This window comes from Eumetopias jubatus, unplaced genomic scaffold, assembly GCF_037043125.1.
Source record: "Eumetopias jubatus isolate StellerSeaLion01/CBP00866 unplaced genomic scaffold, mEumJub1_p1.0 scaffold_2, whole genome shotgun sequence".
Lineage (NCBI taxonomy): Eukaryota > Metazoa > Chordata > Mammalia > Carnivora > Otariidae > Eumetopias > Eumetopias jubatus.
This window is the reverse complement of record NW_028274808.1, coordinates 170549172-170571943: the sequence shown is the minus strand read 5'-3', so window position 1 is coordinate 170571943 and position 22772 is coordinate 170549172. Positions and strand designations below refer to the sequence as shown.

The following is a 22772-nucleotide window of genomic DNA, read 5'->3' as shown; positions in this document are numbered from 1 at the left end:
ATAAAGGTATGTGCAGTAAAGTATAGAAATATGGGTGGGAAGGATATACAGCAACCTCAGGACAGTGGTTACCTTCAGGGAAGGTGGAGAATGCAAGGGAAAGGATTTCCAACATATCTTTAACATTTTTTTCTTTTAAAAGAAGGTTCTAAAATAAATATGACAAAAAGAAAAGTTGTTTAAACTACCTATTGTCATAATATTCTCTACTTTTTTTCTTACGCAAACAAGTATTTGTCATATTTTTTCTCTTTAAATTTTTTTATTGTTATGTTAATCACCATACACCATTAGTTTTTGATGTAGTGTTCCATGATTCATTGTTTGTGCATAACACCCAGTGCTCCATGCAGAACGTGCCCTCTTTAATACCCATCACCAGGCCAACCCATCCCCCCACCCCCTCCCCTCTAGAACCCTCAGTTTGTTTTTCAGAGTCCATCATCTCTCATGGTTCATCTCCCCCTCCGATTTCCCCCCCTTCGTTCTTCCCTTCCTATCTTTTTTTTTTCTTAACATATATTGCATTATTTGTTTCAGAGGTACAGATCTGTGATTCCACAGTCTTGCACAATTCACAGCGCTCACCATAGCACATACCCTTCCCAATGTCTATCACCCAGCCACCCCATCCCTCCCACCCCACCCCCACTCCAGCAACCCTCAGTTTTTTTCCTGAGATTAAGAATTCCTCATATCAATGAGGTCATATGATACATGTCTTTCTCTGATTGACTTATTTCACTCAGCATAACACCCTCCAGTTCCATCCACATCGTTGCAAATGGCAAGATCTCATTCCTTTTGATGGCTGCATAATATTCCATTGTGTATATATACCACGTCTTCTTTATCCATTCATCTGTCGATGGACATCTTGGCTCTTTCCACAGTTTGGCTATTGTGGACATTGCTGCTATAAACATCAGGGTGCACGTACCCCTTTGGATCCCTACATTTGTATCTTTGTGGTAAATACCCAGGAGTGCAATTGCTGGATCGTATGGTAGCTCTATTTTCAACTGTTTGAGGAACCTCCATACTGTTTTCTAGAGTGGCTGCACCAGCTTGCAGTCCCACCAACAGTGTAGGAGGGTTCCCCTTTCTCCGCATCCCTGCCAAACCTGTCCTTTCCTGACTTGTTAATTTTAGCCCTTCTGACTGGTGTGAGGTGGTATCTCATTGAGGTTTTGATTTGGATTTCCCTGATGCCGAGCGATGTTGAGCACTTTTTCATAATACTGACAAGTATTTGTCGTATTATGCTCTGCTTTTCTGTATGTTTTAAAGACTCCGGAATTTTTTAAATGAATAAAGAATTTTTAAGTTGCAAAAAAATCAGTTTTTGAAATAAAACCTGGTGGGCTTGGAAGTAGCAGCAGTTGAGGAAAAAGGCGTCATTTGCGGTCAGCAACGACCACTTGTTGCTGGAGTTGCTTGCTTGATAGGCTTTTATTGGAAAGGTGTGGTTTGGGTCAAAGGAGCAAAGGAAACCAGCCCTTCAAAGGGAATGTCTGATTGCGCTTTGCCGTTCTGCGCAGCAGGGGGCGCAGGTGGGGCAAAGGTACTTGCTGTTCCGTAGGCGGGCGCGGCAGTCACAGGCACGGTGTTTGTGTCCACGGTACGCCAGAACACACCTGTCACACCTTTTGAACAAAATTTGCTAACACTCAGAATTGCAGCACTCGGAAAGAATCCGTTTTTAAAATTGTATTTTCCCTAACTTATATATGTATATACATACAGATGTACTTACAAAAGAAAATATTTACACTATACACACGCTTTTGTAAACTTTCCCCGGTCTCGACTTAAAATTTGGCTATGGCCTGCCTTCTTTGCATGCCAACAAATTGAATGGATAGTTAATAATTTTTAATGGCTGCAGCATATGCGACTGTTGGAAGCTGCTATAATTTACTTAACCAATCGTTTATTGTGGGACGGATTATGTCCGCGTTTTTCGGGCATAAACAACAATAAATATCCTTGTACATACACATTTGACTGTTTACTTAAGACACATTTGCGATGTGGAATCCCTGGGCCAAAGCTAATGCTTTTGAATTTTGATCCACATTTCCAAACTGGCCTTCTAGAAAGCGTTTCGTTTAGTTGGTTTTAAGTCAGATTGCACTCCCTCAGGCAAGGTAAGGGAAAGCTGTTTACCGCACAATCGGGGCACCGTAAACTCTTGCTGAACTTTTGAACGATCCCTTCCCGGGGAAACTGCCTCCGGGGTTTTCCGGGCGCCTTTAAAGGCAGGAAACTGTTGCGGGGAACCCCGACACCTGCCCCAGGTCGGGGCACAGAGCTGGAGAAGCCAAGTTTTCCAGGGGGGCTCCCAGCCGGGCCGGAGAGGGTGCCGGGGCGCGTCGGCCGCGCTCGGGCTCCGGGGCGGGCCGCACGCGGGGGCGGGGCTCCTCCTGGGCCGGCGGCGGGGCGGGGCAGCTGGGCCGGCCGCCCCCGTGGCCCCCTCCCGGCCCGCCCTCCGGCCGCGTCCCCGCCGGCCTGCCGACGTGGCGGGGCGGAACCCGCCGGGCGCTCCCGCGCGCACTCGGCAGCCGGAGCGGTAAGAGCCCCGGGCACCTTCTCCCCATCCCCTTCCCGGGGCGGGCGGGGGAGTGCGGGCACCGCCGCGGCGGGGTGGTGGGGAGACCCTGCCGTCGCTCCTTGCCCTGGCCCCCGAATCCTGCCCGCTGCGTTAGTGGGAAGCTATCGGCAGGGACTTGGCACCGGGCGCGGGACCCGAGAGGACCGGACTTTGGGGTGAAGGTCCGGGGAGGAGCGGGCGGCGCGGCCGAGGGCCCTGCGTGGGTGCGGGCGTGTGAGTGTGTGTGTGTGAGTGTGTGTCGCTCCGGGTCCACGCTCATGCACACACCCACACGCCCGCACTCGGGGTCTGCTCCCTCGGCCGGCGTGATCCTCCGCGGAGCCTGCCTTGTGCTCTCCAAATATCCGGTCCCGGCACCCAAGCAAGGCTGAGAAAGTTTCCTCGGTGTCCCAGGTCCGAGTCAGAGGCAGGCTGCAGGGCCCCCCGCCGCCGGGGTGGGGTGGGGCATAGAGGGAGTGGGTCCCCATAAGGCAAAGGCCTCCATCCCGGGGTTTGCCAGCCGTTGGCCTCGGAAAACCGAGCTCTGGCCTTGACCCCCCCACCCAACTTCATCATCTCTCCGCCTGCAACCTCGCTCTTCCGCCGCAGCCAACACCCTAAGCCAGTACCACCTGGCTTCACAGTCCCCGGGCTGAGCCTACCCCCATCTCCCCAGGTCCCGCTCACCCACTGTCTCCTTTTCTGCCCTGGAACGTGGTGAGTATTTCCAGCCATCTCCGATCAGGCGCCTGAACTTCGCTGTCCTTTCCTGGAGTAGGAAGACATCTCGGTCTGGGCTAAGGGCTGTATATCTGTGCCCTATTCATCCCATCAGTTCCCATCCTGAACGTTAGGGGTAGGAGCAGGTGGCTTCTAAAATCAGTGTCTCTTGAACCCCAACCCGAGGTAACCGAGGAGACAGCCTCTCTCCCCAGAGGCCTCTTTCTGCCCTATGTTCCTCCTAGTGCCCCTTTCCAACCTCTCCCATATTCACCCCCTGCTCCCTCCTCCTTCCTTTCCTCCATCAGAGCCTGAGCTCAGGAAGGACTCTGATAACTCCTTACATTGTAAGCGTTAAGCAAAGGAATGAAACTTCCAGGGTGGTATTTGAAACACAAGGGAGCCAGTGCAGAAGGAATTTGAGGGCAAGAGGGAGCCTTCTAGAATACCAACGAGTCAGCCCATATAAGTAGCCATTTATTTATAAGTCTGGCTTATGTCAAATATTCTTTCTCTTGAATCAATATCAAACAATATATTTCAGTTCTGTAAACATCTGAGGGTCAGAACCCAAGCTAAGTGCTCATTGGTCACAGTCCTGGAGAAGGAGGAAATGACACAGAGACAGATACTCCTTAGGAAGTCAGTGCAAAGTGTCACACAGACACACACACATACAGCATGGAAGGAGAAGCAATTAATTCTGGGAGAAGAGTGGGGGAAATTAAGGAAAATTTTAGAGTAAAAAGCGACACTAGGCATAGGAGTTTGCCAGGCTGTTGAAGGCAGGGCAGCCCAGGCAGAGGATCCAGACCGGCAGAGGCAGGGTGGGAGTCTTACAAGCTGTGGGCACTAATGGAAAGTCTGGTGAGGCAAGAGTGTAAGGTGTCCTAAGAGTTGCAAAAGGTGGATAAAGAGATCGGAGCTGAACCATGAGGGGCCACAGATGTCATGCAAAGGTGTTTAAACCTAATGGTTTTTATTTATTTATTTTTAAGATTTTATTTATTTATTTGTCAGAGAGAAAGAGAGCACAAGCAGGGGGAGCGGCAGAGAGAGGGAGAAGCAGGCTCCCAGCTGAGCAAAGAGCCCGATGCGGGACTCGATCTCAGGACCCCGGGATGGTAGCCTGAGCTGAAGGCAGACGCTTAACCAACTGAGCCCCCCCGGTGTCCCAAACCTAATGGTTTTTAAACAGGGGAGCAAATAGGTCCCATCTGTGTTTCAGAAAAATACATAGGAGACTGGTGGAGGCTAGACCCGAGGAAAGAGCCTGGGGCTTCGTGAAGGGGGAGCTCTTAGGAGCTGATTAACCTCTCATCCAGAGTTTTTGTTCCTGGTCCTCACTGACCAGTCCTTTTTAAAATTGGGGACAGTGATTTTACATAGGGTATCGTGTTACCGAATTCATATTTTGCCAAATGAGACCATTTAAAAAAAATCTATCCACTGCACTACTATTTCATAAAATGAAAGATTTTAATACCAAGAAAAGCATGAAGGCTAAACTTGCAAGATGAAGGCAGTCCTTTAATAAATGTAGATTGATGAAAAACTTGTGATCTTGTCCTCATTTTTCTCTAACATCATGGACTGGTCCCAGTCCTGCAGTCTTTGGGATTTGGGAACCAGGTACCCAGATCATTTTGTCCCATCTTACTCTGCAGAGGAGGAAGTGAGGAAGCCCAACAGGAGTGAGTCGTGCGCCCACAAAGAGATGGTGCGACCAGAGCATGCTCTTTCTACCTCAGAGTACCCCTCGCCCCCAGCCACCTGCCCCGCTATTCTTCCAGACTGCCTCCTGGCCAGGCCACATCCTCACCCCGATTATCTAGACTTCGTTCCTGATGCGGGGCATTTGCACATACTCTTATCCCACCATGCCTGAGTATTCCTATTAAAGCCACTTTTTAGGTTCTCCTTTACGCTAGGTCAGTCTCACTCCAGCACATCTTTCCCTTATTTGGTGTGCTGTTTTGTATCCTCACTTAACCATTGCATGTTAGCTTGAAATAGTTTCCTGGACCTTCATTGACCAGGGATAACATGAAAACAGATTAGTCATTTTCTGAAGGATAGTAGCCATGTCTTCCATTTTAAGCTTATTTTTGAGCCCATGATGTTGCTGCTCCAATACCTAGCATAGTTCTGGGAGCATTTTAGGTGATGAATGAATTTACTCATGAAAAACTAACTTATTCCCAGCCCACAAAGGCTCCTTTATATGCTACTCTTCCTCCTTGAAGTTGTCTAAAGAAGCCTCCTTGTTTCTGTGGGTTGAATTTCGCTAGCATCAAAGCCACAAGACATGGCTGCAATGATGAGTGTTCCAGACCCTAAATCGGGAGAGGTTTATGTCTGACTGCTTCTGGGGCACCCCAGGCCGAGATGGGGACTGTCCCAGGAAACAGCGTGTGTCGCAGCTGTAGTCCGGGTGGACTCTGACGGTCACTATGCCCAAACAGCCGTGTCTTTAGGACACAACAGTTTCTAATGGCCTCAGATACAAGGGCACAGTCTTCAAACTGATTACATCTCTCCTGTCATAACACCCAGAGGAGATGAAGGTCTACCAGCGCAAACGAAGAAGATTTGGGGGTTTGGTTGTGGTTTAGAGAAAATGGAGACCTGTAACAGGTTGAAGTAAATAGAGATTAAAGATACATACAGTTAGCAGTTAAAGTAGGGCTGAATATTATGGTGGCCATTTTTATTATCCAAACTGAGGTAAAAATACAGTCTCTGAAATGTATAAGTTGCCCGTAAATATTTTTAACAGTATGGGTTTAACACCCTAAAGCTGATCTGGGGTATTTCTGAAGGGATGGCTTCCTGTTGCTGGCTGAATGCAGAGCAGTTGCAGGGAAAAAAGGTTTTTGTCACAGCCAAATTTTCTACAGTTGAGGCAAACGGACCTAAGGCAATTGGGCCCTCAGCTTGTTCTTAGAAGCTTGATGGAGTCCAGGCTCTCCATCCTTTTAGGGCCTCTGGCAAGGACTGCTCTAGAGGCAGGACTCAGTTAACCCAGTCAGGCTTTGGGGTGCTCCTGCAATCAAACGATAACTAGAAAATCTCTATCTCGAAGAGTGCTAAGCTGCTGAACTCAATTTGATCTTATGCCCTGGGAATCGAAGGGTAGATTGCCCCTGCACATGATTACTTACCAATCCACATATCTTAAGCATTTCCCATTTCACCAGTGAGAAATGGTTTCTAATTTCCCTTGTGCTAATTAGCACAGCCTGAGGTACTGACTAAAGAGGGTGGTAGTGAAACCCTCTCTAGAGGGGGACACCCGATTACAGATTTTGAATGCTAACTCAAGTCCTCTGGAGAGTGTGTTCCTGAATAGGGCATCTCAGATGTTAACCATCTACCCCTAGGCTGTAAATTACACCTAAGTTCCATGTATATCACACAATAGATGCTGAAGTATTTCAGAGCACATTATGAACAGCATGGCGACACATGTAGGGCAAAGCATAATCAACAAAGTGTCCAAAATGCTTTTTATTTGCCCATGAATGTTTATTATGGCCAGGTTTATTCTCACATCCCTGCTTATAGAAAAGTGAAATAGTTTGGAGCGCCTTAGTCATCCAGATTAATAATAAGGATTTTCAAATTACAAAGAAATGAGAATATCAGACAGTGCCTATGACTAGCTATTGATGAATACAAAGTAGGAACAAAAGTGATGTTGAAGCATCATTTATTCATGGACCCTTTCTCCTTATACCCCTAGGACCCAGGCGAGGATAGGATAAAATAGAAAAATGTTTAGGTCATGGCATCCAAGCAATGTTCTAGACCACGGGTCAGCGAACATTTTTGTCAAGGGCCAGATAGTAAATATTTTAAGCTTTGCGACTCTGTGGGCCATAACATCTTTTTTTTTCTTTAAGATTTTATTTATTTGTCAGAGAGCAAGAGCGCGAGCACAAGCGGCGGGGGGGAGTGGCAGAGGGAGAGGGAGAAGCAGACTCCCTGCTGAGCATGGAGCCTGATGTGATGTGGGACTCGATCCCAGAACCTGGGGATGCTGACCTGAGCCAACGGCAGACGCTTAACCGACTGAGCCACCCAGGCGTCCCGGCTATAAGTTCTTTTCAGCTACTCAACAAAGCTGTTGCAGTACTAGAGAAGCTGTAGACAGTACAGCAACAAATGAATATATCTGTGTCCCAGTAAAATCTTACTTACTGTAACAGGCGGAGGGCAAGGTCTGGCCAGCATGCTGCAGTTTGCCAACCCCCTGTCCTAGCCCAGTCCTGTCTCAGGGATTTTCAAGAAGATTTTATAAGTTTCCAAAAGGACAGCAGCTTCTCAAGTAGCCTCACTCAATTCTGCCTTCCTCCCATAAGCCACGGCAACTACCTTTCCTGTACAGTGGCCTTGTTTCCTTCTTTATCATTTCAACTAGGCATTGACCATCCTCATTGACAGATCACCTCCCACCTTCCCTATCCTCAACTTTATATGCCAGCTAAAGAGACGTATGCATTTTTTGCCTTTCCCGCCCATAGACTTGTTTACAGGAGTGTTATTACTGAATTCAAGGATTGTTTGTTTGAAGGGAAACATTCTAACTTAGTTCATTGGGAGGTGAAGGAAAAAGGGAAGACAATAGGGATCATTTGGAACCGTTGGCTGTAAGGTAGCTCTTGAGTAGTAAATGGGGTAAAGGCATTTTCTGCTTGCTTTCATTTCAAATTACATTTTTAAAAATTTTAACTCCGATATAGTTAACATACAGTTATTAAACATATTAGTTTCACGTGTACAATATAGTGATTCAGCAATTCCACACATCACCTGGTGATCATCACAAGGCACTCCTTAATCCCCATCACCTGTTTCCCCCATCTTCCCACCCACCACCCCTCTGGTGTCCATCAGTTTGTTCTCTATAGTCAAGAGTCTGTTTCTTCGTTTGTCTCTCTCTCTCGCTTTTTTTTTTCTTTGTTTTATTTCCTAAATTCTACATGTGAGTGAAATCATACGGTATTGTCTTTATCTGACTGACTTATTTTGCTTAGCATTATATTCTAGCTCCATCCATGTCATTGCAAATGACAAGATTTCATTCTTTTTTTCTGGCTGAATTATACATATATCTCACACCTTCTTTTTCCATTCATCTACTGAGGGACACTTGGGCTGCTTCCATAGTTTGGCTATTGTAAATAATGCTGCTATAAACATAGAGGTACACCTACAATCCAATAATCATACTACTAGGTATTTACCCAAGAAATACAAAAACACTAATCGAAATTACATTTTAATTTTAAGTCTCCAAAAATAGCAATATAACAACACACATATTCGTTGAGCTTCCCACTATATTCAAGAAACCACGTTAAGTGCTACATAAAATATGAAAACAAGACAAGGAAGACCCTTGTCTTCATAGTATTTACAATGTGCTGGAATAGGAAAATGCTCAAGTAACTCTAACCAAGGTGAGATGGCCTCATCTCAGTAGTAAGTGGGAAGGCCCTAAGGATGTAGGAACAGGATGGGGAGGGATGGGGAGTGAAAGGAAGAGCAACAGGGGAGGGCTGAACCCAATGTTGAAACTATCAGTGTGAAACATAATGAGAACCTGAGCTAGATGGGTGGCCATGAGGTGAGAGGTAAAAGACAAGACATGAATTCTGAATCAAGAGCCTCTAGGATTTGGGCACTGGGTGAATGTGAGAGAAGAGGCTGTAGATACATTTCTGATATGGTTCAATTTCAAGGTTAGATGTGGGTTCAAATCTCAAATCTGCCGCTTACTGAAAGTGTGAATTCTGAGCCTCAGTTGTCTCATCTGTAAAATGGAGATCGTATTATCTAACTCACAGCAGACAATACATGTAAGGAGTCTGCACTTAATAGGCACTCAATAAATGATAGCTGTCAATATTATATATTCCTGAGAGAGTGAAGGTTTAGTTAATGACAGCCCTGAGGTTTTAAGCCTGGGTTATTGGGGAAATCTAGGTACCATTAAAAGAAACACAAAAGTCAAGAGGAAGAACGAGTATTAACAGTAAGACAACAGGTTTCCATTTGGATGGGAAGAGATGTCCAGCTGGCCATTGGAATTACTTATCCAGAAATAGATTTTTTTTTAATGACAGCATTATTAACATGTAATACTATAGGTTATATGTATTATACCTACTCCTAATATATTGAGATATAATTCGCATATGACAGAATTCACTCTTTGAAAGCATACAGTTCAGTGGTCTTCAGAATATTCACATAGTTGTACAGCATTACTGCTATCTCATTTTAGAACATTTTCATCACATACCAAAGAAATCCATACCCATTAGCAGTCCCTCCTCATTCCCCTTCCCTTCAGTTCCTGGAAACCACTAATTCACATTCCATCTCAATGGAATGAGGTAGATATTTGAAACTCACAACACTGAGAGTGGTGTGTGAAACCCTGAGAAAGGAATGTGATTCACCAAGGGAGACAATGTAGCACGAGCAAGGACAATAGCCAGACAACCTTAGGGACAGCTGTGTGAGGGACCAGAGTTACATGTGCGTGTGATTCTAAGCCTGTACTCCATGTAACCAGTATGTTAAGTGGCTTCTTACATACCGTGGCTTTAGTAGCAACTTGAGGTTTGACCAGTTGGTAAACACTGAGGTCAACAAAAATACCCACTGATTTGACTGAGACTTGGCTTCTGGTGTAGTGAGAGCACTGTGTGTTCAGGTTAGCTTAAGAAAATTTTCATCTCGAACTAGCCTTGTAGATCTGTGCTACCCAGTAAGGTAGCCACTAGCAATGTATGCCTATGTAAAATATAAACATAAATCATTTAAAATTAAATAAAATTTAAAATGTAGTTGCTGGGGGCCTGGGCGGTTCAGTTGGTTAAGCATCTGACCCTTGATTTCAGCTCAGGTCTTTGTCTCAAGGTCGTGAGTTCAAGCCCCTCATTTGGCTCCATGCTGGGTGTGGAATCTACTTTAAAAAAGGGTGGGGGTGGGGTACCTGGGTGGTTCAGTCAGGTAAGCATCCGACTCTTGATTTTGGCTCAGGTCATGATCTTAGGGTCAGGGTATCGAGTCCCACAATGGGCTCCACTCTCAGCAGGGAGTCTGAGATTCTCCCTCTCTCTCTGCCTTTACCCCACCCCTCTCAAATAAATAAATCTTTAAAAAAAATATATAGTTGCTCAGTCGCACTAGCCACACTTCATATGCTCAATAGGCAATGTGGCTATTAACTACAACATTGGAGAGTGTGAACATAGAACATTTTCATCATTGCAAAAACTTCTGTTGAATGGTGCTGTCCTGTATGATACAATAACTTGCAAACTTCGTAAAGAGTTTTCATCTTTGTAGGTAATTTTGTAATGGTGACATGCCTCATTTGACTTAATACTGCACTTCTTTCCCTTCCAACTCCTCCTGTGTTTCCCTGTGTAAACGGTTGTCCAACAGAGCCCAGGCCTTCACCAGCTGGTGTCCAACAAAGAGACAAAGTATGTCTCTTTTTCAATGTGACTCTCCGATGATGTTGCAAAGCTAGATGTCAAGTAGTTTTCGATAAGCCCTCAGGTATTTTCTGTGCTTATTCTCATTATTGCTACAATTATAATTAATAAAGTGATGTTAAAGAATTTCACAGTTGGAGATGATACTCTTAGTTCCCATACACATATCCCCATATACCACATAAGAGATCCATGAAAGTTTGGAGATAGGGTTGTATTAGTTTTCTATGCTGCTATAACAAATTACAACAAACTTAGTGGCTTATAACAACACAAATTTATTCTCTAATGGTTCTGGAGGTCAGACATCCAAAACCAGTTTCACTGAGCTAAGGTCAAGGTGTTGGTAGGTCTGGTTCCTTCTGGCATCGCTGAAGGGAGAATGGTTTCCTTGACTTTTGCAGCTTCTAGTGGTCACCCATAACCCCTGGCTTGTGGCCCCTCCTTCATCTTCATCACCCCAAGCTCTGCTCCTGTCCTCTCATCACCTTCTCCTCTCTCTAGTCAAATCTCCTTCTGCCTTTCCCTAAGGACACTTACAATTTCATTTAGGACCCACCCAGATAGCCCAGGATAATCTCCCCATCCCAAGATCCTTAATTCAACCACATGCACAAAATCCCTTTTGCCGTATAAGGGTAATGCTCACAGATTCCAGGAATTAGGATATGGATATATTTGGGGGCCGTATTTCAGCCTACCCCAAGGTTACATAAGGTTTCTTATCAGTAGAAGAAAGTCTTCCCCTACCAGATTTGATTATTTGGGGTTTTGGATTCAGGTTTAACAATTCCGATTAAAGCAGAAAGTGTTTATAATCATGTTGACAGATATTAAAATGTCTGACGATGTTGGTGACACCTCAGCCACTAGAGACAAAGCAGAAATTGCCAAGATGCCCGAGAGTGAGTTTTCGCCCGAAGGCACAGAAGCGCACTGTGATTCAGCTATGATTTCAAATGAGCCGACAGCAGCTGACGCCAGAGGAGATGGGCATGAAAATGCCACCATCCAGGGTGCAGAGACTACTGACACTGGGCATCTTGAGCAGCCCCAACACACCAGTGCCACGGAGCCCCCCCTCAATGGAGAAGTGACCGAGGATGCACTTGCTGAATGCATTGACTCCGTCAGCCTCGAGGCAGAACTTGGATCTGAAATACCCCTGAAAGAACAGACTAATCTGGTAGGTGTGTTTCATTCGATTCAGTTCAACCTAAGTTCTTACTGATACCTGTCATGGGCACAGATCGGGGTATTTTTGATGCTTACGGGGATCAGGGGGATTCAAAATATACTGTGACATCACCTCTGTCTTCAAAAGGGGGTTGTGTGGTGAGACAAGGCATATATGAGAATAATTGGTCATTATAATATTTGCATTTTGATAATTGTGGCGATAATAGTAACAGCCACCAAGACTGGCTACATCCTATATGCCAGGCACCCCGCTAGCCCCTTTATAGGTTATGTAATTTGCTCCATCCAACAGTTCGTTGAGGTTCTAAGCTGGATATTATTAACCTTAATCTATAGACGAGGCAATCCGGCTCAGAGAGAGTAAGCAGCCTAGGGGATATTAAGCTACTCGGTAGTAAAGGGAAGATATTGAAATATTGAACATCATGAGTCCAAGTTATTAATGAGCCTGATTCCACCCTAAACAAGTCAGCGTTTTTTTTTAATATCACTTAACTTTTAACACATAGTTACAAATCCACTGTGGGGCTGGATCTTAAACCTTCAGATCACTGTTTTATCATCACACACCACCTTCCAGAGGACCAGAGGCAGAACATGCTCATGGCCCCTTCCCTTCAGTGCCTGCACCTGTCTTTCTGGGGGATAAGATAGACCGGTGTCTCCCAGCTGGTACCTTGTACAGCATCAGTATGATCGTCGACCTGGGTTTTCTTGGCAACTTCACCTTCAACCACGTGGGGGCTGTTGGGGATGGAGAGGCATTCAGCACGAAAGAAGGAAGCGGGCCAATTCTGCCTTCCAGAGGGATGGTCCGAGATGGGGAATCAGGGTTTTCCCTCAGTCAGGCCCCAGCCTGGCTCCTCTGACGTGTCCCACCGCAGGTTACCTCCGTGAAGAGACTCTACTGCATGCGATCAAGGAAGGGAGGAGACTACACAGGGAACCAGGGGGGCTGGCTTCCCCCCTCGGACCTAACATTACCACTCTCAGTTTGGGCGAGACACCTAATTTCTCCATGCCTCAGTTTTTCCCTCTGTAAAATGAAGACTTTTGCACATGAATAGCACTAGGTATTCTTCTGACTAATGTCTTGTGATTCTTTTATTCAAAGTCAGGTTCCTTGTGCCTCAGTTTCCTCAAGGGGTTTGACTTGTAGAACCGTTCCGAGAGGAGACGGACTTCCTCAGTGTTTCCCATGAACGGAGAAGTTTAAACAAAAGCAAACAGTGGTTTGGCAGGGATGTCGGGGAGGGGGTCTGAGGACCGGCTGAGAGTTTGAATGAGAGCTGGTAAACACACAGACACAATTTCATCTGTGAGTTCCGAGGGTTCACAGACTCTTCAAAGCCATCCACGGACCCCCTAAGGGATTAAGCACTCCTAGACTGGAGGTTCTCAACTCTACCTGAACATTTCCACCACTGGGAAAGCTTTAGAAAATGCTGATGCTGTAGTAGTCGGTTCTCCAGAGAAACAGAGCCAATAGGATATCTATTTAAAAATCCTAAAAATAAACAAAGAAAAAAGAAAAAAAATAAAAATCCTATAGCTATATCTACCCATATACCTAACTCTGGAAACTGTTTTTCCTTCACGCTTTCTAATGTGGGAAGCATTGGTTCTCTATTCTTATCATAAGTGCTGCTATTAATAAATATCTTTGTACATTAAGAAAACCACATCTTGGCCGCAACATTGTGACCTGAGATGACCTAAAGAAACGACACAGGCTCTACTAATTCAAAATATATATGCTCCTGATGGGTAGATTATACATTCCAATTCCAGACTTCTAATAATGAAAACAAGATAGCTAATAAAGATAGCACAATAAAAAGTCAGTGTGCGCCTACATATCTGCCTTCTTCGTTTTTTGAGCAAACTGAATGAGTCCTGCTTTTGAAAGCTCTTTATAAACCTTAATGCTGCAGGGTTAGAGCCCAATTAAGCAGACAGATACTGCCCTCCTCTTCCTGCATGACCCCGATAGTTTTCAAGGACTTGGAAAAGAGTCTTTCTTCATCATGAAGCATCCCAAAAGTATCTGGATGGAAGTACAAATATTGGCCACGGGGTTGGGACTGTGGCTCTGGGTGTATGTGTGTGGCATTGCACCAGGAGCTCAGGTGAAACCAAGATGTGGGAGGAACGCCCATCAGTATGTTTGTTCAAAGAAGGCAGAAAGCCAATACAGCTGGTGGAAGGGCTTCCACCCAGGTCATATTTAAACCCTTCTAAGTAGGTACAACTTTAGTCTCTTTTTAAGGATTACCCAGAGAAGGGGGTTCTACTATCTCTCTTGGTAACTTATCCTTTTAAGTCTATACAAGAAGTCAATGTTGCACCTTGTCTTCAAGCATTGTTCACTTGCTCTATTTTTTATTGCCTTGTTGGATACTTATGAAAAACCCTTTTGCAATGATGAAAACAACTATTTTTCTCTTGATCTAGAAGAGAATTAATTCTAAAGAAAACGTTGAATCGAAAGTTCATTTATAAGTCGACTGTATGGATCTTGAACACAGGTCCCCTGAGGAATGGCAGGTCCAATAGGAAAACAGACAAGCTCAAAAGCCAACTTGATCCCAAGTATATCTGAGCCTAAAAGAATCTCATTTATCCCTTTAAACAAGCTTCTGTGGGGAAATGTCTGCATGCGATCAATGAAGGAGGAGACTAGAGAGGGAACCAGAGGGCCTGGCTTCCCCCCTCGGACCTAAAGTGAAGACTCTTGCACATGAATAGCACTAGGTATTCTTCTGACTAATGTCTTGTGATTCTTTTATTCAAAGTCAGGTTCCTTGTGCCTCAGTTTCCTCAAGGGGTTTGACTTGTAGAACCGTTCTGAGAGGAGACGGACTTCCTCAGAGAGGAGGGTGTTTCCCATGAACGGAGATGTTTAAACAAAAGCAAACCATTGTTTGGCAGGGATGTAAAAAAAAACAAAAAAAACAAAAACAGCAACAACAAAAACAAAAAGCCGACAGAATAGCCTTTGAGAAAGCTTAAACCAGTATCTTCTAGGACACACTAGATTTTGTGATAATGTGCTTAGATGTATATATATTTTTTTCTTTAAGTGACTTGTATCTGCAGTCTCTTTGGGCCTGGGTCCCCTCAAAACCCCCCTCATTAGCTTCGTTTTTGCCTGAGTCAGCCCAGTGGCTGTAAGCTGGCAGGTAGGGGTGTGACTAGGAGGGGCCCCGAGAAGAGGAGGAGGCCAGTGGTTCTGCCAACTGCCTGGCTGGCACCTCTGCTTTGAAGGGTGACACCACTCACAGTTTATGCACTCAAAGAAGCGATCTCTGTCCTTGGTCTTCCTTCTTTTTCTCGTCCATTATCATGTACAGACTAGAAGCCACTGAGTTGAGACTTCCTGCGGGATCTACGCTACAATATCCATGAGAGACAGCCCCCAGACTCATTTGAACATCGGAGGTTAGACTCTTGAAGGCCTCTACCAGCCCCGTGACACCACGTGTTGTGCCCAGGAATCTGAGTGGCACAACTATCTTCAGGATGCCTAATGCCTGCGGTCTAGTTGGAGAAGGGAGTGTTGTATAAACGTAATGATAGCATATCCTATAGTTCTAGATAGAGCAGACACAGGGGAAGCCTTAGAGGGGGCACTTAAATTAATCTTCAGGAACCAGGGACAACTTCAGCCTCAACTTAGAGATGTTTGTCTGGAGTGCTAGTCAGGAGTGACATTTATTTCCAGAGATTTTTTTCTGGGAACTTATTATAGACCGTATAGAACTTACTATAGGCCTATCAGCCCCTACAAGATCTGATGAAATCGAATTTCCCTAAGTTCTTAACACCAAGAAATGTTACCCAGAGTGGAAAAAAAGTCATCTCTACTGTTTAACACCAGTACATAAGGTCAATTATGAAAGTAAATAATTCCAATGTTTTCACTAAAGGTACTCACAGAGGAAAACATAGACTATCACCGGTTAGTTCTTCTGTCCCTAGAAAAGGAAAAACAGAATGTGTGAGAGCCATAAAATTGCTGTCAGGGGAGACAAAGGAGAGCGAACATAGACCAGGACACACAGATGGCAGATTTTTGCCTCTTCAATGAATAAGTCAAGTTTGCTTCTGTTCTTTTCGAGGATTTCCCCGTTTAAGCCTACTCTTCGTTATGGCATGCAATGTTTGGCTTTGGTGGATGCTGAGGCAGTAAGGCCATATAGGGCAGCACTTCCTAAATCTGGTGGTATAGTGGAACAACCTAGGGAGATTGTTAAAAATTCAGATTCCTAGGCTCTACACTGAGATTCTTATTCAAAAGCTCACAGTAAGAGCTAAGACTCTGTGTTTTTAATAAGTTCCCCTTAGGTGAGACTCCTGCGGTCAGTCTACGGACCAGTGTTTGGCAATGACTGAGACGGGGACACAGAAAGCGTAGCTGGGGCATCGGGTGAGTTCAGTACTGAACGTGCCATGGGATATCCAAGGGAAGATATTTTGTGGGCAGTTGGCTATAATAGCCTGGAGCCCAGCAGAGAGATTTGGAAACCATTAATACTTGAATGTTATTTAAGAAATGGGAGTGGGTGAGTTTGCCCCCAGTGTTATATGTAAATAAAGAAGCACAGAGGCCAAGGCCTTGGCCCTGGAAGGTTCCTGTCCCTAAGCCAATTTGGCTCTTAGGTTCTTTTTGATAGGTTGTGGTAGCCAGAAGTTGAGATGGTGAGGGTCACCTCTTTTCTTCATGATCTTATCACATTCTGTAAGGGAAATCAAATCACGGATCACATTGTACCACACTGACATTTTAAAATTGAACATTAATTGACCAGAAAATTAAAAACAGTTCACGACAACTGTTTCTAACTATAGGCTGGAGAATATCCCATTGTTCTGTCCTTTTAGGTGCTTTGATCACCACCCTGAATGAGTTTCACTCAAGACAAATATCTAGAATTCTAGAGGCAGGGTTTTCTTCCTTTAGAGCTGGCATCAAAAAACTAGAATTGCCCAGAGTTCAGAGCTGGATAGAACCCCATTTAGCACAGGGCAAAAACCGTTCTTATGCCCTATTCATAAAAAGATAGAAAAGAGGCTCTAAAATAAATTTAGCCATCTGTAACACTTAAATACCTTTAATTTCACCATGTAGACAGAATGCTAGTTTATAGTTCACCGTGTCTACTAGTTAAACCCACTTCTGCAACTCAGTATGCTAATTAGCAAAGCATCAGGTGTTAAAAAAGTGACAGATACTAGAAATGCTCATGATATATGCCTCTGGAGGATGGCTTTCCTGATGAGGATGCCAGCTGACTACACTGAACTATGCATATTTTATTGGAATGCTGGAAGCACTTGGATTGCAGCTTCATTAAGCACTCCCCGTAATATCATAACATGCGTTTAAAAACTTTCTAAAGTAGACTGAAATCATCAAAATAAAAGATGGGCCGAGAAAGTAAGAATCCAAAGATAGGGCATGGAAGCCATGAGAAAAGAGTAGTTTAAGAATGGAGACGTGGTTAAGCTGCAGATGCTAGTGAAAGGTCACGAAATAAAATGACTAAAGGAAGCCGCTGTGACATTGATGAGAATGGTTTCATGCAGTCCTGGTGGCCATGGGAGAGTCCTGTGGCAGGTGGAGGAATGAAGGGGGGGGGCAGGTACGGACAGTAGGCGCGTCTTGTAAGAGGTGAAGAAACAGGTTGTAGGGCAGACACCAGATAGGTTTGAAAGAAACATTTTGTCATTGTTATTTTCATTTGTTGGTTTTAAGGTGGAGGAATCGTATACATGATTGAATGTGGGAAGTAGCAGGTGGAGAAATGTTGAAAAGCCAGGAGAGGAGGGAAGACCAACCCACCCAGACCCAGTGGAGTTCACGTGGAGGTGATAATTATAACTAAGAGGAAAACATCACTTCCATAATGCTAGAAGGGAAAGAGGTAATTGTGAGTGGAGGTGCAGTTAAGTTAGATTTGTGTTTAGATGGGTTTTTGGTGTAGGCCAGTGTGTGTTTGTGCATAAAAAGGACTACTAATGGGGCGCCTGGGTGGCTCAGTTCGTTGAGTGTCCCACTCTTGATTTCGGCTCAGGTTGTGATCTCAGGGCCCTGCGATCAAGCCCTACGTCAGGCTCCGCACTCAGTGGGGAGTCTGCTGGAAATTCTCTTCCTCTCTCCCTTTCCCTCTGCCCCTCCCCATCTCTCTCTCTCTCTCTCTCTCAAATAAATAAATCTTTTTAAAAAACTAAAAAATAAAAAAGACTACTTGGACTTTTAATTTGGTTTAAACAATTAGTGTTCAATGTATTAAGGTTATAAATTCAAAAATGCAATTCTTCCTAGGCTTTATATTCATCTCACAAATCTTACTCTATTTGGACGTCTAGCAAAATTGAACAGGCACTTTCAAGGGACTTTTGATGAATGCTTGGTCCTTTTTACCAACTTAAGTATGTTCAAATACTTTAAAACTGTGTCTATATGAATGTAATGTATTCCATTTTCTTTTTTAAGCACCTCATTTATCTACTCAAACAAAACCTTGCTGAGTGCATAGGAAGTATTATAAACCTATTAAATGAAATTATAGAGTGGACCTAAAGATTTGTTAGATGTTATAATACCATGCATAAACTTAGGAAGATTTCAACTTAAAATCAGAAGTCTAATCATTTGGGGTGCCTTGGTGGCTCGGTCGGTTAAGCCACTGCCTTTGGTTCAGATCATGATGCTGGGGTCCTGGGATCGAGCCCCGCATCAGGCTCCCTGCTCTGTGGGGGGGCCTGCTTCTCCCTCTCCCTCTTTCTCCGCTCCCCCTGCTTGTGCTCTCTCTCACTCTGTCAAATAAATAAATAAAATCTTTTTTTATAAAAGTCTAATCATTCAATTATTCACTTTAAATTGTTTTTTTTAAGTTTCACTTTAGTTTCTTAAACAATAGTGCAGAAAAGACCAAATATGCATAAAAATATTAATAGCCTGATGTTGATGCTTTAAACCTTTCTATATTTAATTTTAAATATTCCCAGAGTGGAACGATACGTACTCACCAAGGAAGAAAATTGCTTGGAAATAACCGAGGCCATTTTCAAGCAAATATTTTGACAGAACTGCAGGCATCCAGAGTGATTTCCATCTCCCTGAATGTCACACTGAGCCCCTTTTTAGAGCAGTTATGTCATGAGTAACAAAACTTAAAAAGGGTTTGGTCTCTCAGATGTGAGCTGTGGACAGTACCTGATTCTTGATCTACTCAAGGACATAGGACAACCAGGTTGATCTTTGATCTTTTACGACAGGTACTTTCATTTCCATCTAAATGTCAAAGGCCTTCAAATTTAATGTAATTCTAACATTTGTACATTTTTTCTATCTAATGATACATGTAAATTTGATAGCCTAAAATAAATTAATATATTTTCCATTTAATGATAAAGACCTTTAAATGGGACACCAGATATGTACATATCTTTTCTATTTAAAGAACTTTGAACTTGATGGAATCCTGCATTCTTCATATTCTTAGGACCACAGAATAGTTGCAGACGTTTAAACGATCTTCAGCTGAGTTTTGGATATCCCTCTTGATCAAGCCAAGTCTGATTTGCTCTTGTGAAATGAGGTCATTCTTCTGAGAGCTTATGAGGAGGGACAGGAAGTTAAGAGTTCCCATCTGGTGGTCTCTGTTTTCTCAGCAAATTCTTATGTGAAGCTGTCTGTTAAAGGAGGTGGGGGTCACATGGGATGAGGATGAGAAAAAAAGTTTTAAAATAACCATATTTGATAATGAAAGATCTGAGTAGATCCATGCTGCCTACTTTAGAGACTCATAAGTGTGTAACATTAAAGCCATTTAAAGCGGAGACAATACTCAAGATGAGAATTCATGTTGAATAGGTAGTTTATATGGTTTTTATATTAAATGTGCACATTTAGTCATTTGAGTATTTGCCATTGATAACGAATATTCTTTGTAGCTGATCACGAGGTCACAGCTCAATGTCAAAGGAGCTTTATTAATAAAGCAATTGAAGCAGTAATTTATACTGCAAAAAGTTCTAGACTCATTTAACATTTATTTTCATTTGCTAGTCAATTACCAGCTGTCAGAGCATATTAACTATTATAAATTTGAGTCAGAAGCTGTCACCCCTAAGTGTATTAACTCTCCCTAATCACATAGGTAGTGATTTGTCCTGTGAAAGAATGATATTAATCACCAACTTACATCTGTCTTCATGATGGTATAAAATTGCCACTGGCTTCCATTGCAGAAGTGAAGTAAATCAATGTAGACACCAAAAATGAAAGCAGACAGTCATGAATCATGAGTATTTCCATTCGTGTTAACAAGCTCCTCATTGTTTCCAGACAGAAATAAATGTCAGCCAACTTTCAAAGCTTTTTGCTTCTTAGTGTTAAAAATATAGTTGTTTTTTATTATTTTTATTATTATTATTTATTATTATTATTATTACTAGTTAACATTGGTGGAGTATTTATTATGTGCCAGGCACTACGCTCAAAGCTTTATATGAATTATTTCTTTTAATATTCACAATAACCCTGTGAGATTATTGGTTCTCATATTTACGGCTCTTATGCGACCATATCTCATTTTGTAAGGGTAAACCATGTCTCGAAAGACTTGAATAACTTGTCCAAAATGGCAGAGCCTAGAGTCCAACCCAAGCAATTTAATTCCATAACCTTTTCTCTTGACCAGTATTCTACACTGATGGTTGGTGTGACATATTTACTAGGTGAATCAGTTAAGAATGCATTTGGGTACAAAGAACTAAAATCCAACATAGAGTAGTTGACCAAATAGCAACTTATTTTTTTTCTCACTTAACAGAAAGAATGAAGACAGTCAACTACTCACATTGGTTTAGTAGCTCAACAGTACCAGGACCAGTGACTCTGTGATTCCCTGGCCTTTCCATCATGGCTGCAAAAATGGCTGCTGCAGTCTCAAGCATCATATTCATATTTAGGGCAGAAAAAAAGGATGGTGGGAAGAGTTGGCACCAGCCATAAGTGTGTAGTTTATCATGAAAGCAAAAGCCTTCCCGTTTGTATCTCACTGGGCCCAAACTATTTGACATGACCACCCTCATCTGCAAAGGTAGAAGGCAGCAGGGAGAAGGGAAGGGTGCTGAGTGATGGACCAGCCTTGGGTCAAAAGTTATAGAAGCCACAAACTCTGTAGGAATATTTCACTGAACTTCTATTTTTTTTTTTTTTTTTTGAGGAAAGAGCTGTGATTCTCCAGCACCTAATGTACTACTCTTAATGTATTTTTACCTCATTTTCTAGAATGTATTCCTAGATAATAAGAGAAAGCTATAGTTCCACTAACTGAGTCAGGGCTGCTTGGTTGCAAGAAACTATTATATTACTTAAGAAAATAGGTGAATTTCAGTAATTCAACAAATAAATGTATTAAGCACTTATCATATGCCATGTTCTCTTCTAGGCTCTGGGGATACATCAGTGAACAAAACATTTAAAAAAGAAACAGACAGACTCATTGACTATGCTGTAATCTCATGGAACCCAAGAATGTAATAGGGCCTTGAGGAGGGACAGGAACCAGGGGCTGAGAAGCTGTCAGGAATTCAACAACTTTTCTGAGTATATCTCCTTCATTCTGCTCACTCGGATTTCTCTTAATCCTTAGTCGGCATGACGGATAGAATATGGTCACCCTACATTGCCTGAGTTTTCATCTTCTATTCAAGCAACCAACTCAAGCTAAACCAGAGTCTCTCAATCTCAATCCAAATACTTAGGCAGAAGTATGTGAACCCACAGAGCCCAGGGACAGTGAAAGACACATTGAAAGGATCTACCTTGGGGCGCCTGGGTGGCTCAGTCGGTTGAGCATCCGACTTGATTTCGCCTCAGGTTGTGATCTCAGGGTTGTGAGATCGAGCCCGGTGTTGGGCTCCACACTCAACGTCGAGTCTATTTAAGACTCTCTATCCCTCTCCTCCTCCCCCGCCATCTCTCTCTCTCTCTCAAAATAAATAAGTCTTTAAAAAAAAAAAAAAGAAAGAAAGAAAGATGTCTACCTCAAAAGGCAACCTGTTGCTGCTACCCATCCCCAGGCTTATTGGTGCTTTTCTAGACACTCTACCTGTCATCCATCAGAGCTCCCTCGTATCACCCCAGACATTTGAAAGTTACCTCCGCCTGGAAGAGAACATTTGTTTAGCTCTGTTAAAGTTGCCAGAGTTTTGAACTTTTTCAAATCACTTTGTGCCCTAATGTACTAAATGTTTTCCCCCTACAGCCCTTGTCCCTGTCTTCCAGACAAGGGGACATTTGGGTCTTTGTTAACATCAAACTCCCTTCCTCTCACTTCAAGCCGAGCCCGCAGAAGCCAACACCACTACTAATCAATTTTGTTCCAAAGTACACGTTGAAATGTGGGTTGGTATATTCTTTTATGGCCCTTATGAACTTTAAGCCAGGGAGATATGATTCCTGGTGATTTTTTTTAAAACCTTTTTGTTTCAAATCAATGGGTGTTTTTTCATTCCTGCATATACTGAATTGCTAACCTTCTGCTAATCTGTTTTTCTACAGGTTGTGGATTCGCCTTCCCATGGAGGGGGATGGGCAGGCTGGGGCTCCTGGGGCAAATCTCTGCTCTCATCAGCATCTGCTACAGTAGGTAAGAATTATATGTTGCATTTGAATGGATAAAGTTCAGAAGGCTAATAATAGCATTTGACATTTTGATCATACC

General features: G+C 43.4%; 1 protein-coding gene across 4 annotated transcripts in view; it reads left to right on the top strand.

The window, feature by feature from the left end:
* FAM114A1 (family with sequence similarity 114 member A1) overlaps positions 1-22772 on the top strand; it is a 79773-nt gene that overhangs the window by 8506 nt on the left and 48495 nt on the right. Inside the window, exons 1-4 of one of the 4 annotated variants that reach the window (XM_028126741.2) lie at positions 2546-2572; positions 3270-3310; positions 11661-12016; positions 22610-22697. In XM_028126741.2, the coding sequence (XP_027982542.1) occupies positions 11669-12016; positions 22610-22697 (436 nt within the window). In that variant the 5' untranslated portion in view covers positions 2546-2572; positions 3270-3310; positions 11661-11668. Of the gene's footprint in view, positions 1-2499; positions 2573-3269; positions 3311-11660; positions 12017-17803; positions 17958-22609; positions 22698-22772 lie in introns of those variants that run through there. The other 3 variants (XM_028126746.2, XM_028126730.2, XM_028126738.2) reach the window with 3 other exon arrangements.